The 25,288-nt window shown below is 38.9% G+C and overlaps 1 protein-coding gene across 2 annotated transcripts in view; it reads left to right on the forward strand.

The window, feature by feature from the left end:
• Positions 1-288: 288 nt before the first annotated feature.
• The window catches only part of POLD3 (DNA polymerase delta 3, accessory subunit), a 48,556-nt gene continuing 23,556 nt past the window's right edge, over positions 289-25,288 (forward strand). The window contains exons 1-5 of one of the 2 annotated variants that reach the window (XM_026010484.2): positions 289-452; positions 1,843-1,898; positions 10,389-10,491; positions 19,053-19,092; positions 20,288-20,420. In XM_026010484.2, the coding sequence (XP_025866269.1) occupies positions 393-452; positions 1,843-1,898; positions 10,389-10,491; positions 19,053-19,092; positions 20,288-20,420 (392 nt within the window). In that variant the 5' untranslated portion in view covers positions 289-392. The remainder of the gene's footprint in view (positions 453-1,842; positions 1,899-10,388; positions 10,492-19,052; positions 19,093-20,287; positions 20,421-25,288) is intronic. The other variant, XM_026010485.2, reaches the window with a different exon arrangement.

A 25,288-nucleotide genomic window follows, 5' to 3' on the forward strand; every position in this document is an offset into this window, starting at 1 on the left:
GGTACTTGATAAGCATTTTTTGAATAAAGGTATGAAAGGGCAAGGATTATGTTATCAATTTACAGGTGGTAAGGCTGTGGCTCCTACGGAGGAGGTATTTTGCTTTGGGTTAGTCATTAAATTGCAGACGGCAGATTTAAAACCAGGGCTCCAGAAACACCCTCCCCAGATCCCGCGCAGGTTCCTGGTCCGCGCTTCCGTTGGCTCCTACCTACTAGCTCCGCCTACTTGAGCCGGCGCCGTCTCCGTCACTAGTTTGACCCTCGGGCGGCCGCCGTAGCGCGTCGCCTCCGTTGCTGTGGGAAACGACCCCGAACCCGGGAGAGAGGAAAGACGTTTCCCGCCGGCGGGAGCTGCGTTTGTGGTGGCGGGGCTCGCAGCTGTGCCGCACGATGGCTGACCAGCTTTATCTGGAAAATATAGACGAGTTCGTCACGGACCAGAACAAGATCGTGAGGAGCTAGGACTGGGGAATGTGGGCAGGAGACTGGAGTCCTGAGGGCGGCAGGGGCCTTGACCCCTCTGCGCTTGGCCTGGTGGGGACTGGCCGAGGGGCGACGGGTCCCCACGTCTCGTGCCCCAGGGCTCGCGAGGGCTCGCGAGGGCTCGCAGGGGGAATTCCTCTGGCGCGCGCTAGTCCGCGTCCCTTGGGTTGGGCGTGCCGGGTGCTGTGCAAGGAGCAGGGGCCAAGAACAGGCGTGGAGGGAAGGGCCCTGGTAGATAATAATTCTGAGGTGTTTCTGCGTCTGTCCGATGAGGTGAAATGGTAGTTTAAAGCCCCAAGTTGACCGTTGACGAAGTTGTGCCGTGATTGGGTTAGGTGACTAGTTTCACCTTTCAGCCGTCAGTTGGTATTCGTAGGCTTGACCAGCCCCCTCAGGGTTGGAATGAAAGATTGCCTGAGAAGATGAATGTGAATGGACTTTACAGACCTACAGACCGTGACGACTGAATGCCTGCTGTGAGCCTGGGATGTACAATATTGCATTTAATCTTTGCAGCGACCCCAAAGGGCGCCGGACGTATCCCTATACTTGAAGCAGAGGAACCACATTACTTACTTGTAATTATGTTATTATCTCTTTGACAAGAGAGTTCAGGGAAGGATGGAAGGAAGACCAAGGCTTGATGCCAGTGGATTCCAGTCTAACCCCAAATACAGCATTCGTCCACTTCTTTTTTTTTTTTTAATATTTTGTTTTATTATTTATTAGAGAGAGAGGCAGAGACACAGGCAGAGGGAGAAGCAGGCTCCATGCAGGGAGCCCGACATAGGATTTGATCCCAGGTCTCCAGGATCAGGCCCTGGGCTGAAGGCGGCGCTAAACCGCTGAGCCAACCCTGGCTGCCCCCATCCACTTCCTTAATTCCCTGGCCCCTGCACCACCTGTGCCTGCTAATGTTTGCATTAGCAAACAGGCACGGCTGCAACTTTTCCTTAGACGTTTATGTCATACACTGCAAACTAATCTAGCTTCTGGATGAATTTTAATAGTTATCAGTGGTGGCCACAAAAAAGGACAGAGTGTGAATAAAAGATAAAACAAAGAATGTGAGGAAAATGAGAACTTTTTCTTTGTATGTATATTCAGCCTTTCATTTTAGACTTTTGTATTAGCCTATGAAACACTTTTTAGTGTAAGATAAATATCTCAGTCCTACCTACCCAGATGGACTGTTCTTGGCAAAACTAGGGTGGCATCCACTGTAATTTATAAGGCACAATCATCTGAGAGTAGGAATCTTTAGGAGCCCCTGGGACTAACCTGCACGCTGGAATCATTTAATGTTATTGTCATTAATGTTTTTTAACATTAAAAAACCAATTCCTTCTTCTTGCAGGTGACATACAAATGGCTGAGCTATACACTAGGGGTTCATGTTAACCAGGCCAAACAGTAAGTACAATTTACTACGATTTTTATTCACACTGGAGTTGTGTGTGTATGTGTGTGTGTTTTGTTTGTTTTGTTTTGCTTTGTTTTAAGCTTTGCAGATAGCCTTGAGGTTAGAAATTTTTTTTCCCCCTGGAAAATAGGAAAGAATACTATTTTTACTACCTTTCACTAGATTCGTATTTATTTAGGAGATAGGTGGACTTATATACAAATATGTGGTTGTATATTTGCTGGATTTATTTGTAGCCTTGGCCTCTGGTTAACATCATTTTGTTACTTCAAATTTATTAAACGGGCTACATCTCAGATTTTGTATGCTTGTCATCTTGTATCTTCGTTACATTTTCACATGTGCTCCTTAGGCCCACATCTGGGTGTTATTGAAGTACTTTCATAATGAGGTCAACAGGTGTACTGGGGAGGACTATTTAAATGAACTAAAATGGGAGTGTTCAGGATGATGCAGAGCATTGCCTTTCTTGAACTTTTGCTTTATCACCTTTGCTTGCTGAAACTTGTAGTTCAACTTGAGGCCAAAAGGGAAAAGGCAAGCTTTTGAATTAACTTCCAAAATTTCTTAAAAATCTTGTCTCTATCCCAACAGGAGGAATTGGTAAATAGGCTGAGAGCATATATATTGAGTTAAATACTCATTTAGTTCAATTTATTCCTAAAGTGGTCTGATTTTTTTTTCCCCCAATTTTTTGAGTCGTGGGAGCTTTCTTTGAGTCAGGCAATGTTCCATGAATCTTAGGAAATTCCTGATAACTAGAATGGGTTGATTTGGCTTTATGTGGGCTACTTTTGACAGACCCAGAATCTGGCTTTGGCTATGATTATGCCTTCAAGACCTGAAACTCTTGGCCTAGGGATGAATTTGGACTGACCTTTATCTGAGATTTTCTGTTGCTAATGCCAGTGCTGGCCCAAACCCAAGGGTTTCAGGTAACTTTCAGAACGGACATATATGAGTAATTGTTATGCTTATAGATATTTATGAAATAACTATTACTATATAAGCCTGTTGGGGCTTAAAGGTGCATATTGAGGGCTGGAGATGAAATAAAGTTGCCTGCGATTTTATCGTAGTTACTTTGATTGCTTGTAATTTTTAAAGAATTAACACACTGTCTAGCCCCTGTCTCTCAACCAACTTCATCCTGTGCCTCTCTCTACCTTACTTAAACTGTAGCCATATTCGTCTTTTTGTCCGTCAAATATGCCAGGCTCATTCTGACTTAGAACATTTGAACCATTCCCTCTGTCTGGAATGCTCTTCTGCCAGCTGTTCTCATCCTTCACGTTTTAGCTCAAATGTCACACATTACTTTTTGCAACCACCCTTCTCTAATGCTTTATTTCAGGGATCCCCATCCCTTCCTCTCTGTAATATCACTCTGTTAACTACTTTCTTTTTTTTTTTAATTTTTTAATTTATTTATGATAGTCACAGAGAGAGAGAGAGAGAGAGGCAGAGACACAGGCAGAGGGAGAAGCAGGCTCCATGCACCGGGAGCCCGATGCGGGATTCGATCCTGGGTCTCCAGGATCGCGCCCCGGGCCAAAGGCAGGCGCCAAACTGCTGCGCCACCCAGGGATCCCTGTTAACTACTTTCTTAATTTTTTTTGAAAAGCAGCTTTATTGTGATAAAATTAACACACCGTACAATTCACCCACCGAAAATGTATAATTCAGTAGTTTTTAATATGTTCACAGAGTTACGCAGCCATCACTATAATTAATTGTAGAACATTCTCATCACCTCCAAAAGAAACCCTGTATCCATTAGCACGCACTTAGCATTTTCTCTCCACTCCTTTCACATCCTTCCCCCACCCTCCCAACATTAGGCAATCATTAGTAAACTCTGTCTATAGATTTACCTATCCTGGCCATTTCATATGAATGGAATCCTGTAATATATAGTCTCGTGTCTGGTTTCTTTTGCTTAGCGTAATGTCTTCAAGGTTTGTCCATGTTGTAGCATATATCAGTACTTAATTCCTTTTTGGGGCTGAATAATATTCCATTATATGGCAAGTTAGTTTCCTAGGGCTGCCATAACAGAATGCTATGAACTATGTGGCTTAAAACATTAGAAATTTATTGTCTTGCAGTTCTAGGGGCTAGAAATCCGAAATTAAGGTGTTGACAGGGCCATACTCTCTCTGAAACCTATAGAGAAGAATCCTTCATTCCTTCCTAGATTCTGGTGGTTTGCTGGCAACCTTTGGCATTCTTTGGCTTATAGCTGCATAACCCCAGTGTCTTTGTTGTTACATTGCATTCTTCCTGTGTGCCATATCTTACATGGCCATCATATACCAGTCATTGAATTAGGAGCCCACGCTACTCCAGTATGACCTCATCTTACCTAATTACATCTGCAAAGATCCTCTTTCCAAAGAAGGTCACACTCTGGGGTACTGGTGTTTAGGATATCAACATATCTTTTTCTGGTGTGTGGGGGGGCAGGCACAGTTCAACCCATAACACACTTAAATAGTACAATGATGGACATTTGGGTTGTTTCTACATTTTGGATATCATGAATAATGCTACTATGGACATTTGTATACACGTTTTTATGTGGATATACGTATTCAGTTCTCTTGGATACATACCTATGTCTGTGTCATAGAACAGTTTGAGGAACTGCCAAGCTGTTTTTCAGAGTGGCCACACTAATTTAAAATCCCAGCAGTAGGTTATGGGTTGCAGTTTCTCCACATTCTTGCCAAGTCTTTATCATCTTTTTTGTTTTAGCCATCTCCTAGTAGGTATGAATTGGTATCATTATGGTTTTGATTTGCATTTCCATAATGACCAATGATGTTGATCTTTTCATGTGTTTATTAGCCATTTGTGTAACTATGCCTACTCAGATCCTTTGCCTATTTTTTTCACTGAGTTGTCTTGTTAAATTGTAAAGAGTATTTTTATATATTCTGGATGCAAGACCCTGATCAAATATGTATGTGCTGCTGAAGTGAACACCTGATCAGATACATGATCTGCAAAAATTTTCTCCTATTCTTTGGGTTGTCTTTGCACTTTTTTTTTTTTTTTTTGGTGAAGAAATTTAAATTTATACCCAGCTGGACTCAGTTTAGATGATCCTAATTTTGTTGGCAACATCCAAAGCATCATAATCAGGAGCCAGTTGAATATATGCTTTCTTCACTCCATCAGGCCTGATCAAGGTGTTGACTTTGGCCACATCAATGTTATAGAGCTTCTTGGCAGCCTGTTTGATCTGGTGCTTATTGGCCTTGACATCCACAATGAACATGAATGTGTTGTCTTTTATTTTTCTTCATGGCTGACGCAGTAGTCAGATGGAACTCGATGGCCTAGGGATCAAGCTTGTTTCTCCTGGGGGTTCTCTTTCTAGGATATTTGGGCTGCCGCTTTAGAGATGCAGTCTTGGGTCATCGGAATGTATGTGACGTGTGGATCTTTTTTTTTGTGACTGTGCACACCTTTCAGCACTGCTTTTTTAGCTTTCAAAGCCTTGGCTTTGGCTTTGGGAGGCACAGGGGCTTCCTTCTTTGTCTTTGGCACCATCTTCGTGAAAGGGTGTCTTTGCACTTTCTTGGTGGTACTTTTTGAAGCACAGTTTTTATTGTTGATGAAGCCCAATTTCTTTTACCTTTTTTAAAAATATTATTTTTAAGTAAGCACTATGCCCAATGTGGGGTTTGAATTCAGGACCCCAAAATCAAGAATTGCACGCTCTACCAATTGAGCCATCCAGGTGCCCCTGTTTTATCTTTTGTTGCTTGTGCTTTGTATATAGTATGTATCTAAGAAGGCTTTGCCCAACTTAAGGTCATGAAGATTTACTTCTATGTTTATTCTAAGAGTTTTGTAGTTTTAGCTCTTACAACAATAACTATCACTATATTCTAGGTTTCTCCATATCATGTGCTTGTTCACATCTTAAAAATCCTTCAGGCCTCATAATAAGAATACGCTGTAATTTTAAAATTAGGTGTTGGCTCAAGCTTATTTTATTAATTTTTATTTTTAATTTTTTTAGAGAGGGGTGGGGGAGGGGCAGAGAAAGAGGGAGAGAGAAAATCTCAAGCAGGCTCCATGCCCAGCACAGAGCCCAATGGGGAGCTCAATACCACAACCCTGAGATCATAACCTGAGCTGAAATCAAGAGGTAGGTGCTTAACTGAGCCACCCAAGTGCCCCAGCTGAAGCTAATTTTAAATGAAGCCCTCAAATATAGACACTATTTCCTCCAGGAATCATTTTGTATATAGTGTAAGGAAAGGGTCCAGTTTCATTTTTTTTTAGATGTGTATATCCAGTTGATCCAGAATTTTATAATCATCACTCTGACATTTTCTAGGTCTGCCTGCTTCTACTAGGGTATAAACTGCATGAAGGTGGGGAAACATGTTTATCAAATTTATCACTTTTCCACTCACTATTGCTGTGAAACAAATTATCCCAAAATTTAGCAGCTTGAAACACCCATTTTATTATGTTCATAGATTCTTTTGGTTTGGAATTTGGGCAGGGCACGGGGAAAATGGTTTATTTCTGCTCTATAATGTCTGGTCTTCAGCTGGGAAGACTCAATGGTGGGGGACAAATCCTCTGTGGGGATCTTTATGCACATATCTGTCGGTTGATGCTGGTTATTTGCTGGAACTTCAACCGGGGCTATTGATCAGATATTGCATGTGTCTTTGTATATGGCCTGGGCTTCGTCAGTGGGGTTTCCAGGTGGTTGGACTTCTTACATAGCAGCTCAGGACTCCAAAAGCTGATGTTCCAGCACAAGGCAGAAGCTGATTACCTTTTCTGACTACCCTCAGAAGTCAAGCAGTGTCATGTCTGCTTCATTCTTTTGGTTAAAATTAATCACTAGCCCTCCCAGATTCAAGGGGTGGGGATGGACTCCACCTCTTTATGGGAGAATGTAGAAGAGCATATTGGATGGGAGATATTATAGCCATCTTTGGAAAATACAGTATGCCACAATCATTGTACCTTCAGTGTCTGGCTCTTATTAATAAGGGCCAATAAATATTTGAGTGAGTACTAAGCACTATGGTAGATATTTTCACAAACACGTGTCTCACATAATCTTTGTAACAGTCCAATATGATGGATGTTATCAACCTCTTTAACAATTGAGAAAATTGGGATCCCTGGGTGGCACAGTGGTTTAGCGCCTGCCTTTGGCCCAGGGCGTGATCCTGGAGACCCGGGATCAAATCCCACGTCGGGCTCCCGGAGCATGGAGCCTGCTTCTGCCTCTCTCTCTCTCTTTCTATCTGTGACTATCATAAATAAATAAATAAAAATACCTTTAAAAAAAAAAAAAACAATTGAGAAAATTAAGACCTAAGTGTCCTGTCATGTTTTAAAATTTTATCTATAGTAGAAGCATTTTAAGTATCATTGGTGGTACTGAGGAAGTGATTGGGCATGCAGGTGGTAACAGCTGTTTGTTGTCTCGATGAGGAGTTAGGTGGATGAGGTCTGAAAAGAGCATTCTAGGCAGAAGAACAGTCATACAGAGGAGCAAGGGGAACCACAGAATGTTTCCTAAGGCTGAAAACTGTATGAATATGGGGAATGGTGAGAGATAGAGGGGCTAGAACCAGAAGGGTCTTCCCTATCATCGTTAGGATATTGGAGTCAATCCTGAAGAGATTGGGAAAGACTGAAGACTTTGGAACAAGGATATTCAGAAAAGAATTCAGACTACCTCTCAATATCACTTATTGACTAAAAGTCATCTCAGACTTAAGATTGCCTAAAACCTAACCTCTAATTTCTCCCCCAGCACCTGCTTTTTCCTGTTGCCATAAATGACAATTTTATTCTTTGAATCATTCTTGACTCCTCTTTCTCTCATTTCCCAAAATCAGCCCACCTCAAATTCTTTTTTCTTCCTTTAAATTATACCCAGAATCCGTCTACTAATTGCTACCTCCATTGTTAATGTCCTTGTTGAGCTACCATAATCTCTAGCCCAGATTACTGCAGTAGCCTCCTAACTAGCCTCCCTGCGTCCTCCCTTGCCCCTCAATAGTATATTGTCCACACAGCAGTAGGAATCCTTCTAATCATGTTATTTCTATTCTAAACCTTCTAATGACTTCCTTGCTTGAAATCCTATAAAGCCCTGCACGTCTGGCACTTGGCTCTCTTTTCCCTACCAGTCTTCTTCCTCCACACTTGCCTCTTTCCTGTTCCTTGGACCTTGCTTATTTGCATATTTACTTCAGAACCTTTACATTCTTGTTCGCTGTGCCTGAACTTTCTTCCCCAGGATATCCACATTGGCGGCTCCCTCACTTCCTGCAAGGCTCTTCTGCTCATGAGGTCTTCCCTAATGACCTTATATAAAATAACAAAACTTCTCAGGCACTTTCTAATCTTCTTACCTTTGTTTTTTTCCATAGCTTTACTACTGTCTGACATTATATACTTATTTTTTTTTTCTCTTCTATGATATAAGGGTAGGAGTTTTAACTCCTTTGTTTACTGCTCTATCCTTAAGGCATAAAACATAAAGTAAAATTGTATTGCTCAAATGACTTGATTTACATTTTTTTGTTTGTTTTTAAAGATTTTATTTATTTATTCACGAGAGACATAGAGAAAGAGGCAGAGACACAGGCAGAGGGAGAAGCAGGCTCCATGCAGGAAGCCTGACATGGGACTGGATCCCAGGTCTCCAGGCTCACGCCTTGGGCTGAGGGTGGCGCTAAACCGCTGAGCCACCTGGGCTTCCCTTGATTTGCGTTTTTAAAACTTCACTGTGGTGGCCTTGTAGGTAATGGGAAAGAGGCAGGGTAGAATTGACGTTTGAAATTGAAACAGTCCAGGTAAGAGGTTTGGGGCGTGGAGTCAAAAATTACTTGGGAGGAAGAACCAATGAGATTTAGAAACTCACCGGATAAGGAGAAATGCAGGTTGACCTCTTGATTTCTGGCTTGGGTGGTTTGAGCAGATGATGTTGACAGGATTAAATGAAAACATGGGGATGAATGAAACCAAAGGGAGAATAAGTAGTAAGGTGACCAACCATCCTGGTGTGCCTAGGACTGTCAGTTTTAGCACTAAAAGTCTATGTCTCAGAAAACCCCCAAGATCCAGGCACATCTAGATGATTGGTCTCTCTATAAATTAAAAAAAGGTAGCTGACAACAGAATTCCAGCCATATGGAAAAAGAAGTAGTCAAGTCTTTTTTTTTTTTTTTTTTTTTTAAGATTTTATTTATTTATTCATGAGAATACACAGAGAGGAGAGAGAGAGAGGCGGAGACACAGGCAGAGGGAGAAGCAGGCTCCATGCAGGGAGCCTCACGTGGGACTCTATCCCGGATCTCCAGGATCAGGCCCTGGGCTGTAGGCGGCGCTAAACCACTGAGCCACCCGGGCTGCCCAGAAGTAGTCAGGTCTATGCAGGAATGGGGCAGAAGCAGTTGATCACTCCATGTAGAAATAATGAGATTCAGTGGGGCATGGGATCATGGAAGCTAAGAGAGCTGATGCTTCAAGAAGAGTGGTTAACAGTTGGGTTGAGTTTCCCTTGGAATTTTTGAGTTTTTAATTGTGGCAGAAGTATGAGTGGCGTTTTAGTCGCTCATTAAATGTTTCTTGAAGTAAAAGACACAAATGATGTATCTCTTTTATTGTTTTTGTTAAACTCTTTCCTTAAACTGTAAGTTTTTACAGGGAGCCACCTTCTGATGCTTGCTGGAACACAAGGACAAAAAGGAATGTAGGGATAATACTAAAAGCATTATTTCTACATGGAGTGGCCATTTCAGGTTTATGAATATTCTGAATACTAGGCAGTGTGAGTAAGCTGTTAAATTTTGCAGTTCTGAAATAGCACGGAGTCTGAGTGAACATAAAATTGAAATTTCAGAACTAAACACTTATATACATAGTGATTCTTAATGTTTTAGAGCAATCCCTCTGAGAATCTACTGAAGACCCTGAACTGGCTCCCCCTGAAAAATACATATGCATTTTGCTTACAGTTTTGGGGGTGGAGGGTTATAAATGTCCATATGAATCCCAGGTTAAGAGAATCACTGATATAATACAGCCTCCTGGTTTAATACCTCAGGATTAAGAGGCCTAGAAAAATTATTTAACTTACCCAGGATCATATAATTAGTGACTGAACTTTTTCTTGATTCATTGTTGTGTCCATTGTATGTTATTGCCACTGTTTTAATGCAGATTCAGTCTCTCTTGGTTTATAATTAGATTTCTTTTATTTCAGTTGTTTGGTCACTGTGCCAACTCAATACTAGCTGATCCCAACCTATATGTCCTGTCTAAAGTCCATCTTCTTATAACTCTCTGTCCATAGGATCAAAAATACTCTGTAAAGAATTTGATGGACTGTCAGATTTAATATATCTAACTTTTAAACCATGAATTAAAAGTTGTGAGGTAAAAACTTACTAATAATGACTTTTACCTTCTATTTGGAACAGGATGCTATACGATTATGTTGAAAGGAAGAGAAAGGAGAATTCAGGAGCCCAACTGCATGTAACCTATTTAGTGTCTGGCAGTCTCATTCAGAATGGACATTCCGTAAGTTGTCAGAATCTTATGATGAACTGAAATATGTTTGAGCTATTGAACTGTGTTATAAAACATAGGGAAAAAAAACAGGATTTAGTATTGTGGAAGTTTTAAGACAGCTTCAAGATGATTGTTTTGAATTTTTTTTATTTTTTTATTTTTTATTTTTTATTTTTTTAATTTATGATAGTCACAGAGAGAGAGAGAGAGAGGCAGAGACACAGGCAGAGGGAGAAGCAGGCTCCATGCACCGGGAGCCTGATGTGGGATTTGATCCCGGGTCTCCAGGATTGCACCCTGGGCCAAAGGCAGGCGCCAAACCGCTGCGCCACCCAGGGATCCCGATTGTTTTGAATTTTGAGACCAAACCTAAAACTCAGAAGTTTGGGTAGTATCTTGGCTGTGATGCAGAGACAATATCATAATTATGTAGTTTTCTTAGGCAACAAGACTTTAGGAGACTGCTCTGTTATTCCTCCTTTTTCCTCTTGAAAGTATATTAGGAACAGTGATGGTTAATTTCTAGACTGTTCAGACATTAGGCCAAAAATTCAGGTGTTGAGGAAGTCCAGTTTTATTTTTAAACTGAACTTGATTTCAGTTTGAGCTTTCATTTTGGTAGGCTTATGTCTGAGTGGCTGAAGGATGGGGGTGTTGGCAAGGGGCTGAGCTAGTGCAAAGGCCAGGAGCATTTTTATTCTCCTGTGTCTTTTTATAGTCTCATCTGGTATCGGGTCATCCATTAACACAAGTCACCGTTGTGTTTTCATCATCCTGACCACAAAGCTTTCCTGGGCTTACTGACTTTCTCTTAGCTACTTCTTTGTCCCTTTTAGGGGCACAGGGATCATCTTATACTCCTGTGTCTGGTTAGGCATCAGAAGCTCTGCTGATATAACTTGTTCCTTTCCCTGCACCAGACTGATCCTTGGGAACTTTGATAATTTCTCCTCTCTGGCTTCCTGCCAAAAGTAAGGCACACTTCACACTTCTTCTATTCTCACTACCCCAAACCTCTACTCTGAAGGCCCTTTTGCTCCCACCATCAGCGCCATAGAATTTAGCCCAAGGATTAGGTTTCCTTCTCAGTGATCCACTAATACATGTTTTTTGTCTTCCCTTTTGACTTTCTCTTAGTCCTAAGATCAGAAAATCCTGATTTTCGAAATGCTAACTGGATTTATCTTGTAGCAAGAGTCCCAAGTATTTGAGATTTAAAACTAGAATGGCAATTTAGTAATTAATCTATAAGGAGAAACAACTGTTATGGGGAATAGATCCTTATATTCTATGACCAGCATATTCTTTCCTTATTGGTAAGCTATTTGGCAAGCCAGATGATAATCAAGATATTTATTATAAGTGTAGACAGAATCAGATGTCGTCATATATTAGAAACACAAAATTAAGTAGATCTGATTCATTCATTCTCAGAAGTAAACCTGCCACTAGCATCCTTTCCACGCATGGCCTAGGTTTACATCTGAATGTCTTCTTTCCTTTTGTTTCCAGGATTAACTGACCCCTTTGTTTCTTTAATTAGTCAATGCCTTCAATCCAGCCATGTCAGTTCTTTTTTTTTTTTTTAAGATTTTATTTATTTATTTATTAATAAGAGACAGGAGAGAGAGAGAGACAGACAGGCAGAGGGAGAAGCAGGCTCCATGCAGGAAGCCTGACGTGGGACTCAATCCCAGGTCTCTAAGATCATGCCCTGGGCTGAAGGTGGGACTAAAGTGCTGAGCCACCCAGGCTCATGTCAGTTCTTTACCTAGGAATCATTGTGTATTCCTTTAAAGCAGTGGTTTTTATTTTTTTTAAAGATTTTATTTATTCATGAGAGACAGAGAGAGAGGCAGAGACCTAGGCAGAAGGAGAAGCAGGCTCCACACAGGGAGCCTGATGTGGGACTTGATCCTGGGACTCCAGGATGACACCCTGGGCAGAAAGGAGACACTTAACTGCTGAGCCACCCAGGCATCCCTGATTTTTATTCTTTATTTGATCGTTGATTCCTTTGAGAATCTGAAAGTACATATGTTGACATATTCATAAAATTTTGAGTGTTCACAGATCTTCTGGAACAGAGTTCAAGGTTAAGAATTTATGTTTTAAGGTAAAGTTATATATTTTCATTCTGACCCACATGACAGAGGTTCTTAATTTCAAATCCTTGGATGATCTTCAGGGTGAGGATCCCTGAAAGTGCATTAAAAAAAAAAAAAGCATTTAAATTGTATTCCTCAGTTTTCAAAAATTTCAAAATTCCTCTCATTTTTTGAGACCATCTTTCAAATTCATGTATAACTCAATCAGTTAAAAAAATTTCTATACTATGGCTTATAGAAGGCATTCTACCAATTTAACAACATTCAAATTCTGCTTTGGTTTTTCAAATGAAATCTTAGAATCCTAATATATTAAATATATTAAGAGGAGAGTTGCTGTGGTTGAAGTGGGTGTGAGAATTTTGGAGCCTTGTACTCACCCTCCAAACAGCCCCACAGGGCCCCTTTGTGGAACCCTGTAGAATTAATAGATCAAATGTGGATGCTTACCCTTAAAGAGAGCTCTCCTAAGGAAAGGCAGATGATTATGCATAATATCAGGTTTAGTTCTTTTCCTTCTAATTTCTTTTTTAAGTGTGTGTTTTTAGGAAGAAAAAGGTCTTTAAAAAAGAAAAATGATGGATTTTTAAAAATGATTTTTATTTTCCAGTGGTCATTATTGTACAAAATTTTTTTTTTTTACATGTAGGAAGTGAAAGCCTCTTTTTAATCTCAACCCAGAGAATCTTCCAGAGAATTATCTGAAAATTTCAAGGGAATGTTTTGTTAACTTTCTTTTTGTGGTATTTAAGGTTGACAGCCTAATCCATGCTTTGTGAAAGTTCCCCATTAGCTGTTCATCTAAAGATCTTAGCCAAGATTGATTTTTATCATTACCTAGATTATTAATTCACTAGGAGTTACAAAATGGTAATGTTCTGTCATTCTTTCTGAATTTATTGGCTGGAATTTTTCTATAAAGAACAACTTTCTTTCATTAAATAGCCATATTTCCCTTTCTTCCTTTAATTGCTGAAAAATGCAGAGGGCTTACCCCAACCAGGATCTGGGTTTGTGGATGCTGAACTTACTCCTGTGTCCATCGTAGAAGGAACTCACTGAAGCAGAGCTCTACCCTAGTCTATGTTATTGAACATCAGCAAGTTGGCATTTTGACTGTCATTTTTAGGCATTTTCAGTATTCCCTGGGGCAGCATTTAGCCACACTGAACTGTCTGAGATGTCCAGATTTTCTCCTGAAGCTACCAATTTTTGTTTTTTAGGGCCTTACTTTACAAAGCTGCATAAATTTGAGTGGTTAATTCCTACTGTTCCTTTTCTCATTAGCTCTGTAATTTTTATTGTATAGTTTACAGAATATGACATTTTTTGGAATGGCTTTTGTTTTTTTAAAGAGAAAATACATTATGAAAACATACTGATATTCTCAGTTTAAATTTTTTTTTTAAATAAATTTTTATTTATTTATGATAGTCACACACACACACACACACACAGAGAGAGAGAGAGAGAGAGAGAGAGAGAGAGAGAGAGAGGCAGAGACACAGGCAGAGGGAGAAGCAGGCTCCATGCACCGGGAGCCTGATGTGGGATTCGATCCCGGGTCTCCAGGATCGCGCCCTGGGCCAAAGGCAGGCGCCAAACCGCTGCACCACCCAGGGATCCCTCTCAGTTTAAATTTATAACTATCCTTTTTTTTTAACTTTGATTTTATACCGTTTTTTTCTCTTATGTTGTAAATTTTAGTAGTTCCTAATGTTTTTCATAAATATATATTTGCTTAAGCCAAACATAAGAGATTTAGAAAAGCAAACCTACTATATTTACTGATAATACGACTACTGAAAACAGTTTAAGATTTCTTTCCAATTCCTTTTGTTTATAGAATATATCCTTCTAGGAATGCACAATCAGCTTGTGTTCTAGTCACTTGCAATAACTCTTCTCTATGGTTTTTTTTTTTTTAATTTATTTATGATAGTCACAGAGAGAGAGAGAGAGAAAGAGAGAGAGGCAGAGACATAGGCAGAGGGAGAAGCAGGCTCCATGCACCGGGAGCCCGATGTGGGATTCGATCCCCGGTCTCCAGGATCGCGCCCTGGGCCAAAGGCAGGCGCCAAACCGCTGCGCCACCCAGGGATCCCTCTCTTCTCTATGGTTAAGCCACCAACTCAGTATCTAGTTAAATTTAGATCTTTTCCCACTTTCAATTTTTAGATTTCTTGCTTTTCCTTACAGGTAATAGTTTTAATAGATTTTGCTTCCCCTTCCATTATTATTGTATTTGTTTTTAATATATTCAAGTATATATTCATATTACCCCCCTTTCTTAGATAAAACTTTCATTCTATATACCTTATTTTACACTTTGCTCTTTTACTTAACTGTGGATCCTGAACATCATTCCATAGCAGTTACAGAAATATTCCTCATTCCTTATTATGACCACCTGAACCTACATTGATCTATGTTAGTTTTTTCAGCAGTCCCTTATTGATTAGTTTGTTGAGTCACTTAAAATATTTGGCTATTACAAATAGTGCTATAATAAATATGTGTTTTGTATATTTTTGCCACTTTTAGGGTTAAATTTCCTAGGATTCCTAGGATGTATATGTATTTCATTGGGTAATTGCCAAATACCTCTCCATTTTTCATTCCCACTAGTAATATTTAGAGCCCCCTTCTCCACAAAATGCATGTTGTCATCTGTTTCAGGGTGAACTTATCTGTTCATACTTTTTGCCTATTTTTCTAAAGGAATATTTTTCTCTATTTTAGAAACTCTAAACTCTTTGTGATATGAGTTACAGATATTTTCCCACTTTATGATTTGTCTTTGTATTTTGTGCTTAAAGTTTATTTTTGTCATTCAAAAGTTGTGTATTAGTTTTTATGGATTATTTAAGTTATTTCTTATTGTTTATTATTAGGAAACTTTCCTCATTCTCCGGTTATATCAGTTTACATTTATCTGTTTATAGAAGAATCATCCATATTTTCTTATGGTATATGTATGGTTTCATTCTTTACATTTAAGTCTTTGCTTGTTTTAGAATGTATTCCAAATCTATGAGAGACAGATCCAGTTTTGGTTCTGTATGATTATATATTTATTCTCATTACATCACTTACTAAGAAGTTTTCTTTTACTCACCCTATTTGATATGGTGTTTGTTTTTTTGTGTTTGTTTTCACAGTTCTAAAATTTAGTTTCATTCTAATATATTAATACTAATGTATGCCACTTAAGCTAGTGATAATTCATAAGTTTAGAAGTTCACAACATATTTTAAAAGCACATAGTAAATATTTATAGAAAATTTTGTAGAGGCACCTGGATGGCTCAGTTGGTTTAAACATCTGCCTTCAGCTCAGGTTGTAAAGAATGTTTATTATAATCTTTTTTTTTTTTAAGATTTTATTTATTTATTTGACAGAGCACAAGCAGGGGGAGTGGCAGGCAGAGGGAGAGGGAGAAGCAGGCTCCCCAAGGAGCAGGGAGTTTAATGCGCCCCTTGATCCCAGACTCTGGGATCATGACCTGAACCAAAGACAGATGCTTAACCAATTGAGCCACCCAGGCACCCCTACTGTAATCCTTTTAAAAGCCTTGGTCCATTTTGAAAGATCAACATTGAATTTTTAAAATAGAAAAAAAAAGGAAAATAATTTTTTCCCCCCACAAAATACATAAGAACCACTTATTGGCATTTGCATTTTAAGTGCCCAGAATAAAATGGACTAAATTTTCAAAGGCAGTTAATAACAGTTTGTACAAGGATTGGTTTCATTTGACTTAGCACCAAGTAAAGTAAGTGTAAATATGCCATTGAAGAGTCAAGTTTCTCCTCCAGCTCTCATATTGCTCTATTCTTCTTACCAGGCCATAGGATGTCAGCAAGCATCCTTGTTGTTCCATTAAGGAATCAAAGCATTTTCATTTTAATATGGCTACTTAGATTATACTCGCCAGTAGTTTTTTCCTTCCAGATAACACTGGATGTAACTATGCAGTTAATGTTCCAGGTGTTAACTTCTTGGATTAGGAATAAAGAACTCATTTAGCAAACTCAGTTATTTTCCTGGTCTTTTTTAACCTGTCATGTAAATCCTTTTAAGTGCTATACCTATTTACTAATTATGATTATTATATATATCAAGGGAATTTTCCCCAAGCATACTATTTCTATTTCCTGATGATAAAGTATGCTTGTTTTACTAGTGCCATGGGTTTTCTTTTCTTTTTTTTTTTTTTTTGTACTTTGTTACTCATCAAAGTAGATCTTATATTTGATTAAATAGTGAAACTAGCAAGTAGATCCTAAAGCACACATTTCTATACTGATTAACATCTAAAAACATAAGACTACATTTTCTGTTGAAAATTCAACTTTGGTGTTTTTGCAAGAACTTATGTCAATTTCTAACATAAATCATATCCCTTGGTGCACATGTATTTTCAAGAGAAAAGTCTTAGGAAAATAAATTTTCCTATGTGCTATATTAATACATTTTTATAGTAAACTGAAAATTCTGAATAAACTGAAGGTTTGTTTAACAAAATAAATTCAGCATATATGGCTAGATTATAAGTGTCTTAGTATGGGGGGCTGGGGGGCTCAATCAGTTAGGTGTCTGACTCTTGGTTTTGGCTGAGGTTGTGGTCTCATGGTTTGTGAGGTTGAGCCCTGTTTTGGGCTCTGTGCTCAATGAGGAGTCTGCTTGGGGTTTTTCTCCCTTTGCCCCACCCTTCTGCTCACTTGCTTATGCTCTTTCTCTCTTTCTCTCTCTCTCTCAAATCTTAAAAAAAAAAAAAAAAAGTAATAGTGTAAAGGCAGCAGTGAATTTGCATCCTGCAACTAGTCTGTAAATCCAATTGTTTTTTTTTTTTCCGGAATTTTATAGACCTAGTATCTCACAGAGCCATATACCACCATGCTAAAGATGTCCTTTTGGCATCAATCTATGCAAAAGCCTCTGGTGAGATACTTTTCCCCAAATGACATGGAATTTTTTTGTTTCTTTTCCAGAAAGTAAGGAAACATTATCAATCACTTAATCTTCTGAACAAATGTTAGGTTACTATCAATTGCTCTTTTAATTATGCTCTAAAGATTTTTAATTTAGACATTTCTGATGTCTTTCAGTTGTGCACTGATAGAAGATAACTGAATAAAACACACTAGATGATTTCAAAAGATGAATCTTCATATCTGACTCATTTGGCACATCCTTAATTTCCAGATAAAATCAGTAGAAATGAAATTAATATAATTTTCAAAGAATTCATACATGCCAATCTTAGGACAAGGAGCTTCTCAATGCATGGATGAGGAGCGTCTCAGCTTTCTAGGTAAATGTGGTTATTTCTTCATGGAATAACTACTTTCTGGTTTATTTGTTGAACTTTGTTATAGGGACAGATCTTGTTAGTTTCTGTTCTGGAGAATGTTTCCAACACCCCTTTTGTCTGGTAGGTGATATTCCAGGACCAGCTCTGTTTGGGCTTTGTAAGCCTGCAATCTCTTGAGAACCATCTTTAATCTGTTACACTGGATGAGAGGCTCTCTAGTCAGATCACCCTTTTGGGAGGGTCGAATTTGATGTAGACTTGGTGGCTAGGGGGATGAATTTAGCAAGCAGTGAGATATTGCTTAATGACCTTACAGGGCATGTTTAGATTAATCACTCTGATAAACTGTCCAGGGCTTCTACCTGTGGAAGTACCTTGGAAAACTATCCAATAGCCAGCTACATTGGATGAGTTTTTCAGCTCATGAAGGGCCAAGCTGAGTCATGACCTTGTTTGAAATGAGCTTCTCTTGTTCAGTCGAAGTCTTGGCTAACACACCAATTTCTGTGCCCCAAATCTATTTCAGAGGGGCCCCTGCTGGAGAGGTGTTTCAGCTTGAAGTATTGGTGATGTTCGATGGTACACCTTGCCCAACATCAGTGCCATCATGATCAATGTGCTCAGTAGGCCTGGGCCCCACAGATACTGGGGCTTTGGCCTCGCTGCACACTCACCCTCTTCTGTGGGCTGGTAGCACTGTGAACTGGGGGCTGCTGTTTGTTTTTGGATTGTATTGATATGTATGTTCTGTCACTTTTCTTACCCAGATGGAGAAATTTTAAAGTAAGTTAAAAATAAATCTGACTTTATTAAACTGTACACAGATTTTTAAAGAGGATTTTATGTATGTATGTGTGTATGTAGGTATTTAATTTAGCAGGGGTGGCCAAAGGGGGAAGGAGAGGGGTAAGCAGATTTCCTTCCCTGGCTGGATCCTAGGACTCTGAGATCATGACCTGAGTGGAAACCAAGAGTGGGACACTCAACTGACTGAGCCACGTAGGCACCCTGTACACAGATTTTTTAGGGGTACTTGATATTCCTAATTTCACATCCACGTGCAACTGAATTTATTAGCAAAGAAGCTTTAGAATTGCAAGTTGTACTACTACTTTAAACACTAATGAAGTGTTATTTCCTTACAGTGCCACAAGGTTGCGGTAGTGAGAGAAGATAAATTGGAAGGTAAGTTTCAGCGACTTAGCAAGATTTTCCTCTTATGGTATCAATGTAGGTACAGTAAAAAATCGCCCCCTAGCATCTGCATATAATATATTTAGCTACTTAACTGAAGAGCTGAATATTCCTTTTGTTAGTAGTTTCTGAAACCTGTTAAAATAGGATACCACATCTGCCTAACTTCCCATTTTAAGACCAATAGCTGCCAACATTTACAAAGTACTTTTATTACAAGATTTCAAAACTCATGTCTTTCATTGCAAAAAACTATCATGAATGCCATATGGGACACCTCATCACCTGAAAAAAGACAGTAGTCTCTAAACATTGTATTGTGTTCCATAACGGTTTTTTAGGAAGAAAATTAAAGAATGCTTTTCTGAAGTCAGAAAGTCTTAAAATAACTTCTAAATTAAATGTATCCTCTCATTTCAAGACTATTAATGCTATGGTTCTATTATTTAAAAATCCAGTTCAAAGGATTTTTATAACAGGGTCTACATTGTCTGGACATACATCTCAAGATAAAACCTGCCCTATTGTACTTTGTATACAAAGACTCCTACCAGTGGTGTGGTTTTCTTACAAATTAACTCTGAACTACTTAATGGTGGTGATGTCCACTTTTGTCTTTCTGAATTCCCCCACAGTGGTGGCCAAAGCGAGATTTATTCATTCAGTAGATACATAAATGAAGCAAATTCCCTTTCTTCATGGAATCTAACATTTGTTCTTGTAATGTTCTTTTGTGTTTTTTCTCTGCAGACTTACCTGGCTACTAGTATTTTGCTATAGAGTTGCTTTCTCTACAGAAAAATTGAGTTATATAATTGAGTCTTCTCAAATAGAAATTACTTATCTAATTATATGCTAGAGTGAAGGATTCTTCCCTGAAAAAAAAAAAGAACACTTCAAAATCATCATCAATCATTTATTAATATTTACTGAATGTCCACTGGATGAGTGATACCCTCACAGGTGTTGTACTTAGAACTGACTCACCACCACCTACCTTGTCATGATGTCTCAGTTGTAGACAGAAGAGTTGATGTTATGCTGTGTATGTGACTCTTTGGCCTTTTAGTGCTTTTTAGACCACCACAGATTGCAAATGGTTTTAATGCAGAAGGGTTTCTTGTTAAAGTCCCCACATGCTATGAAGTTTGTGTATTAACAGACTGCTTTTCCTGTTGACTTGTAGCAGTGAAGTCCAAGCTAGCTGTGACTGCCAGCATCCATGTGTACAGCATCCAGAAAGCCATGCTAAAGGACAGTGGGCCTCTGTTCAATACCGACTATGACATCCTTAAAAGCAACTTGCAGAACTGCAGCAAGTGAGCTCCTTAATGTTCCTTGTGGGCTTCTTTACGAATTGATTTTGTAAGATGTTTACACAGTGGCTGCCTCTTAAGAGTGAATGCCAAGTCTAGTAAAACCCCATTTATCTTGCAGTAAGACACATGCCTGGTTTTATTAGTACATCATAAGGTGAAAAATAGCAGCCACAACCCATACTGAAAACCCCAATGGACTCCCCATAAATCTATTTCTCATGTATTTATCCTGTCACCGCCACCAGAAATGTTTGTTGTGTCCCCTCATTACTCCCTTACCCTAGTCTCTACTTGTCTAAATCCTACCCATTTTTCAAGAACCAGTTCAGATGTCTTTCAAAAACTATTTCTACTTTGTTATCCCTCTGCCTTCCATCAAAAAACATTTGATCTTCCACAGCCAGGATCAGATCTTGTTCGTCTTTTGTATTCTTTGTATCATCTTCCATGAGGAGATGGACTATATAATACACAGGCTTGTGTTGTGGCTTTGCTGCTTAATAGTCTGGTGGCTTTGGACAAATTACTTAAACTCTTTGGCTTTGGCTTTTCATTTTTAAGCTTGAGCTTTGGCTTTTTCATTTTTAAATTAGATATAATAATGCCTACTTTGTGGGGTTGTACAAGGATTCAAGTCAGTTCCCCAGATGTGTTAAGCACCTATTACTTTGACAGGTACTAAGTGAGATAATTTGAATTCATTCCACAAAGATCTGATGAGTACCTATGACATGCCACACACTATAGAGTGAATATGGCCCAATACCTGCTTATGGAACTGATGGTCCTATGGGAGACAATTACAGTATCGTGTGACAGAGCTGTAGTAGGAGTAATACCATGGGAGGATGTTTGGGGAGTATTCATCCTCCACTTTTGAGTGAGGAGGCAAAACGAAGGCTTCCTTGAGGGTGTGGCAACTAAGTGAAGCCTGAAGGCCTGAGTAGAAGTAGCTAGTTAAAGAAGTAGGAATGTAAGGACAGAGCTACGAGAAAACCTGATGCTTGTGTGGGACCACAGTCATTTTCTATGGCAGAAACTTAGAGTGAGAGGTAGGAAATAATGAGGTATAAGAATGGAAGTAGGTGTCAGATTATATGCTTTGACTACTAGGATAAGGAGTTTAGACTTTATCTGAGGGTACCACTGAAGATTTTGAAGCCAAGGGATAAAATGATCAGAATTGTATTATAGAAAGATCACTTGGAAAAAAAAAAAAAGATCACTTGGGGGTGCCTGGGTAGCTCAGTCAAACATCTGGCTCTTGATTTTGGCTCAGGTCATGATCTCAGGGTTGTGAGACTGAGCCCTGTATTGGGCTCCATGTTCAGCAGGGAGTCTGCTTGAGATTCTTGCTCCCTCTTCCTTTGCCCCTCCGCTGCTCACACACTTGGACGTGCACGTTCCCTCTCTCTAGATAAATAAATAGAATCTTTAAAAAAAAAAAATCACTTGGCTGCATTGGTGAACATAGATCAGAAGGGAATAATCAAGAGACAAAGCCATCATTGAAAAATATTGCAGTGATTCAGAGTGGAGATGACAGTTACCTGAAGTGTAGTAGTGATGTTGAGGGTGAAGAGGTATAAAGGTTAAAGAATCATGCTGTCAAAACCTGGATATTGTAATGCTTGGGGACCAGGGGTGGGGGGTGGAAGTAGGAGAGGGGTGTTCATGCTGTTAAGGGTGATGGCCACGTGTCTGACTTGGGTGTCTGCTTAGGTGACGTTGTCATCACCAAGAAAGGGAATATGTGGGGAGGAGTAGGCTTGGGGAGAGAAGGAAAATGATGAATTGGGTTTGAACATGTTGAATCTGGGAAACTGGTGGGGAGTTCAAGTGGAGATGTCCATGCAATAGTCCAGAGTTCAGGAGAGAAATTTGATGTAAAGATAGAAATTTTGGAATCAGAGAAAATAATTAATTAATTGGGCCACAGCAGTAGATATAGTCATGCAGAGAGAATCAATAGAATGAAAGAGGGCAGAAAGTAAAACTCTAGGCCACAATTACTAGCTATATAACCTTGAGCAAATTATTTAACCTCTTGGTACCTCAGCTTCCTCATCAGTAAAATGAAGCTAACAATAGTTCCAACATCAAAGGGTTGTCAAGGAGTAAATGAATATATATAAAATACTTAGAATGGTGCTTGGCACATAGTAAGCACTATTTAAGTGATAACCGTTTTTCAAAAAATGGGCAAGAGAGGGGGAGCCTGAATGGGAGCAACCAGAGATGAGAGGAAAATCCCAAGAGTATATGGGATTCTAAAAGCAAAGGAAAGCATTTCAGGGAGGAACTGATTGACAATATCATACCTTGCTGAGAGGCTAAAATAGGAACTGAAGGGCAGCCTGGGTGGCTCAGTGGTTTAGTGCTGCCTTCAGCCCAGGGTGTGACCCTGGAGACCTGGGATCAAGTTCCACATTGGGCTCCCTGCAAGAAGCCTGCTCACTCCCTCTGCCTGTGTCTCTGCCTCTCTTTCTCTGTGTACACACTCTCATGAATAAATAAATAAAATCTTAAAAAAAAAAAAAAAAAGGAACTGAAGAGTCCATTGGATTTAGTGATGGCCTTGGTAAGAGAGTTTCAGTGGAGTGACCAGATTCTGGTCAACTGAGTAAATGGGAGCATGAGAAAGTGGGACACCAAATATGAACAACTCTTTCCAGGAAATTTTTGTGAAATGGAGAGAAAAGAGAGGTAACTAAAAAGGAATTGAGACTAAGGGAGGATATATAAATTTTTAAAGTTGAGAAGGCTTTGAACATGTATTATTAGGAAAGAGCCATAAAAGAAGAAATTGGAAAAAAAAAAAAAAAAAAAAGAAGAAATTGGTTGAAGCTACTGGGGAAGATGGGATAACTGATAGAATCAAGTTCTTGAGGAGAAATAGATAATAGACTTCCCGAAAATAGTTTCTGAACTTCCATAAGAATAGGGGTTGTGTCTGTTTTGTACCCAAAATGTTCCTAGCAAATGGTTAAGCATTTGATAAGTAACTGTTGAGTGAATTAATGATAGACATTAGTTCTTTTTTCTACAGCTCAAAACCTTAAGTATAATAGGCATACAGATGTTTATTAAATAAGTAAATATAATTACATACCTAAAGAATAATAATTTATAAGTGGTGTTTTTTAGGGAAGAATCCCAGGAAAAGATGAATACCCTGATATGTTTATGTAAATTATAAGATTCCAAAAATAACTTGTATTAAAATGTTGTCATGGCATATGAAGCTCTAAAAATCAGTTATTCTGTTGTACCTAATAAGTAAGCAAACAGGAATAAAGGTGACTCAAAAGTTGAAAATGAAATTTGCTCAGGGACCACTCAAGTAAACATGGCAAGTAGAAATGTAATAATAGGAAGCACTTTAATGAAATGTTACTTAAATACTTAAAGTATCATGGGTAGAAATGTGAAGAATTTATCTCCAATAAAGAAGTTTGTATTTTGTCCTGAGAATTATGGGCCAACTGAGATCTGACTCATTGTTTTGTGTGTTCTAAGAAGTGCTATGACAGGAAGAAAGTTGAAATTTTAGAACTGAGCAGATTCTTCTGCCTTCGGACATGTTCCCAGCCTAACTTGGTCTCTTCCTTATTGCTAGTTTCTGGTCCTGACCCTAAGGTGTGGATTGTAGACCAAATGGAGAAAGAGTCTGTCTCAGGGCCAACTTTAGATGTTGACAATGAAATGAACATTGCACTTTTCCTCGTACGTGGAAGCACTGCAAGGCTAGAGAGGAAGACTAGTGGGTGAAAGGAAATGATTTCCGTCTGTTCTTAACTCTGGTGCACAAAATATTTGTGTTAGTATGGGGTTTTCTGAAATGGACCATAGTAAATCAGTGGAAGGTTCTTGGAGCTATTCACTCTAGCTTTGGGGCTGCTCAGTTTAAAGTTACTTCTAAAATTAAATGATTTATCAGAGACTTTTTCTTAGGCTGGTTATTCTAGCAGTTAATCTTGAAGCTGTGCTTGGTTGATCTCCTAGAAAATTACTATTACCATATAGTTTCTTTCTTAATCTCCATCTTCTCCCACTCCAAGTTGAGGTGATACATTGGAGAGAGAAACCAGAAGCCTCACTTCCAGGGACATCAGTTATCATTCTTTCACTAGTACTTCAGTGTGCCAGGTCTTGTACTGCATACCTAAAATACAAAAGATGAATAATGAATACCCTTCCTACATCCAAGGAGCTCTCACCTACCTCCAGTAAGCTAAAGACTGGGGGAAATTAAATGTCCTTTGTTAGAAAAGTTGGAGAACTTTGCTTTAAGTACAGCTATGATTTGTGTGAAACAGGCACATCTATAATGATTATAGAAGAGATTAATGTTCCCTTTAATATGCCACGTATACTGTTCCAGATTTCTTCACTTGGCTTTGGGCATACTTGTCTGCCTCTGTTGGTATTATTAGAAATTATTAGCAAACAACAGTGAAAGGACCACCAGTCTTAGGAGCCAGAGGCTCTGTTCCCAGCTTCTTCCTTGTTTTAAAGCATGATCCATTCTGGCCAGGATAGTTGCCAGGAAATTTGTTAATATTTAAAGTTAATAATTTTGGATCAGTCAATATTTATTGTATATGTAGTCCTGTAAGTTGAAGGTCTTTAAAAACAAGAGATAACCATTTGATTTCCCAAGGATAGTGAAATTACTAATCTTTTGTTATTTTTAGTGTGTCCTTATTGTTTTGAATTAATATACTTTCTTGAGAAAAGTAAAGATACTCAAAATGGTACAGTAGAACAGTTCCAGTTCTGTTATTAACTAGACGTATAATCTAGGGCAAGTCCTTCAGTGTCTCTCCAATACTTGTTTTGTATCTAAATGAGAGTTTTGTGCAAAG

The sequence above is a fragment of the Vulpes vulpes genome, chromosome 11 (genome assembly GCF_048418805.1).
Source record: "Vulpes vulpes isolate BD-2025 chromosome 11, VulVul3, whole genome shotgun sequence".
Taxonomy (NCBI): Eukaryota; Metazoa; Chordata; class Mammalia; order Carnivora; family Canidae; genus Vulpes; species Vulpes vulpes.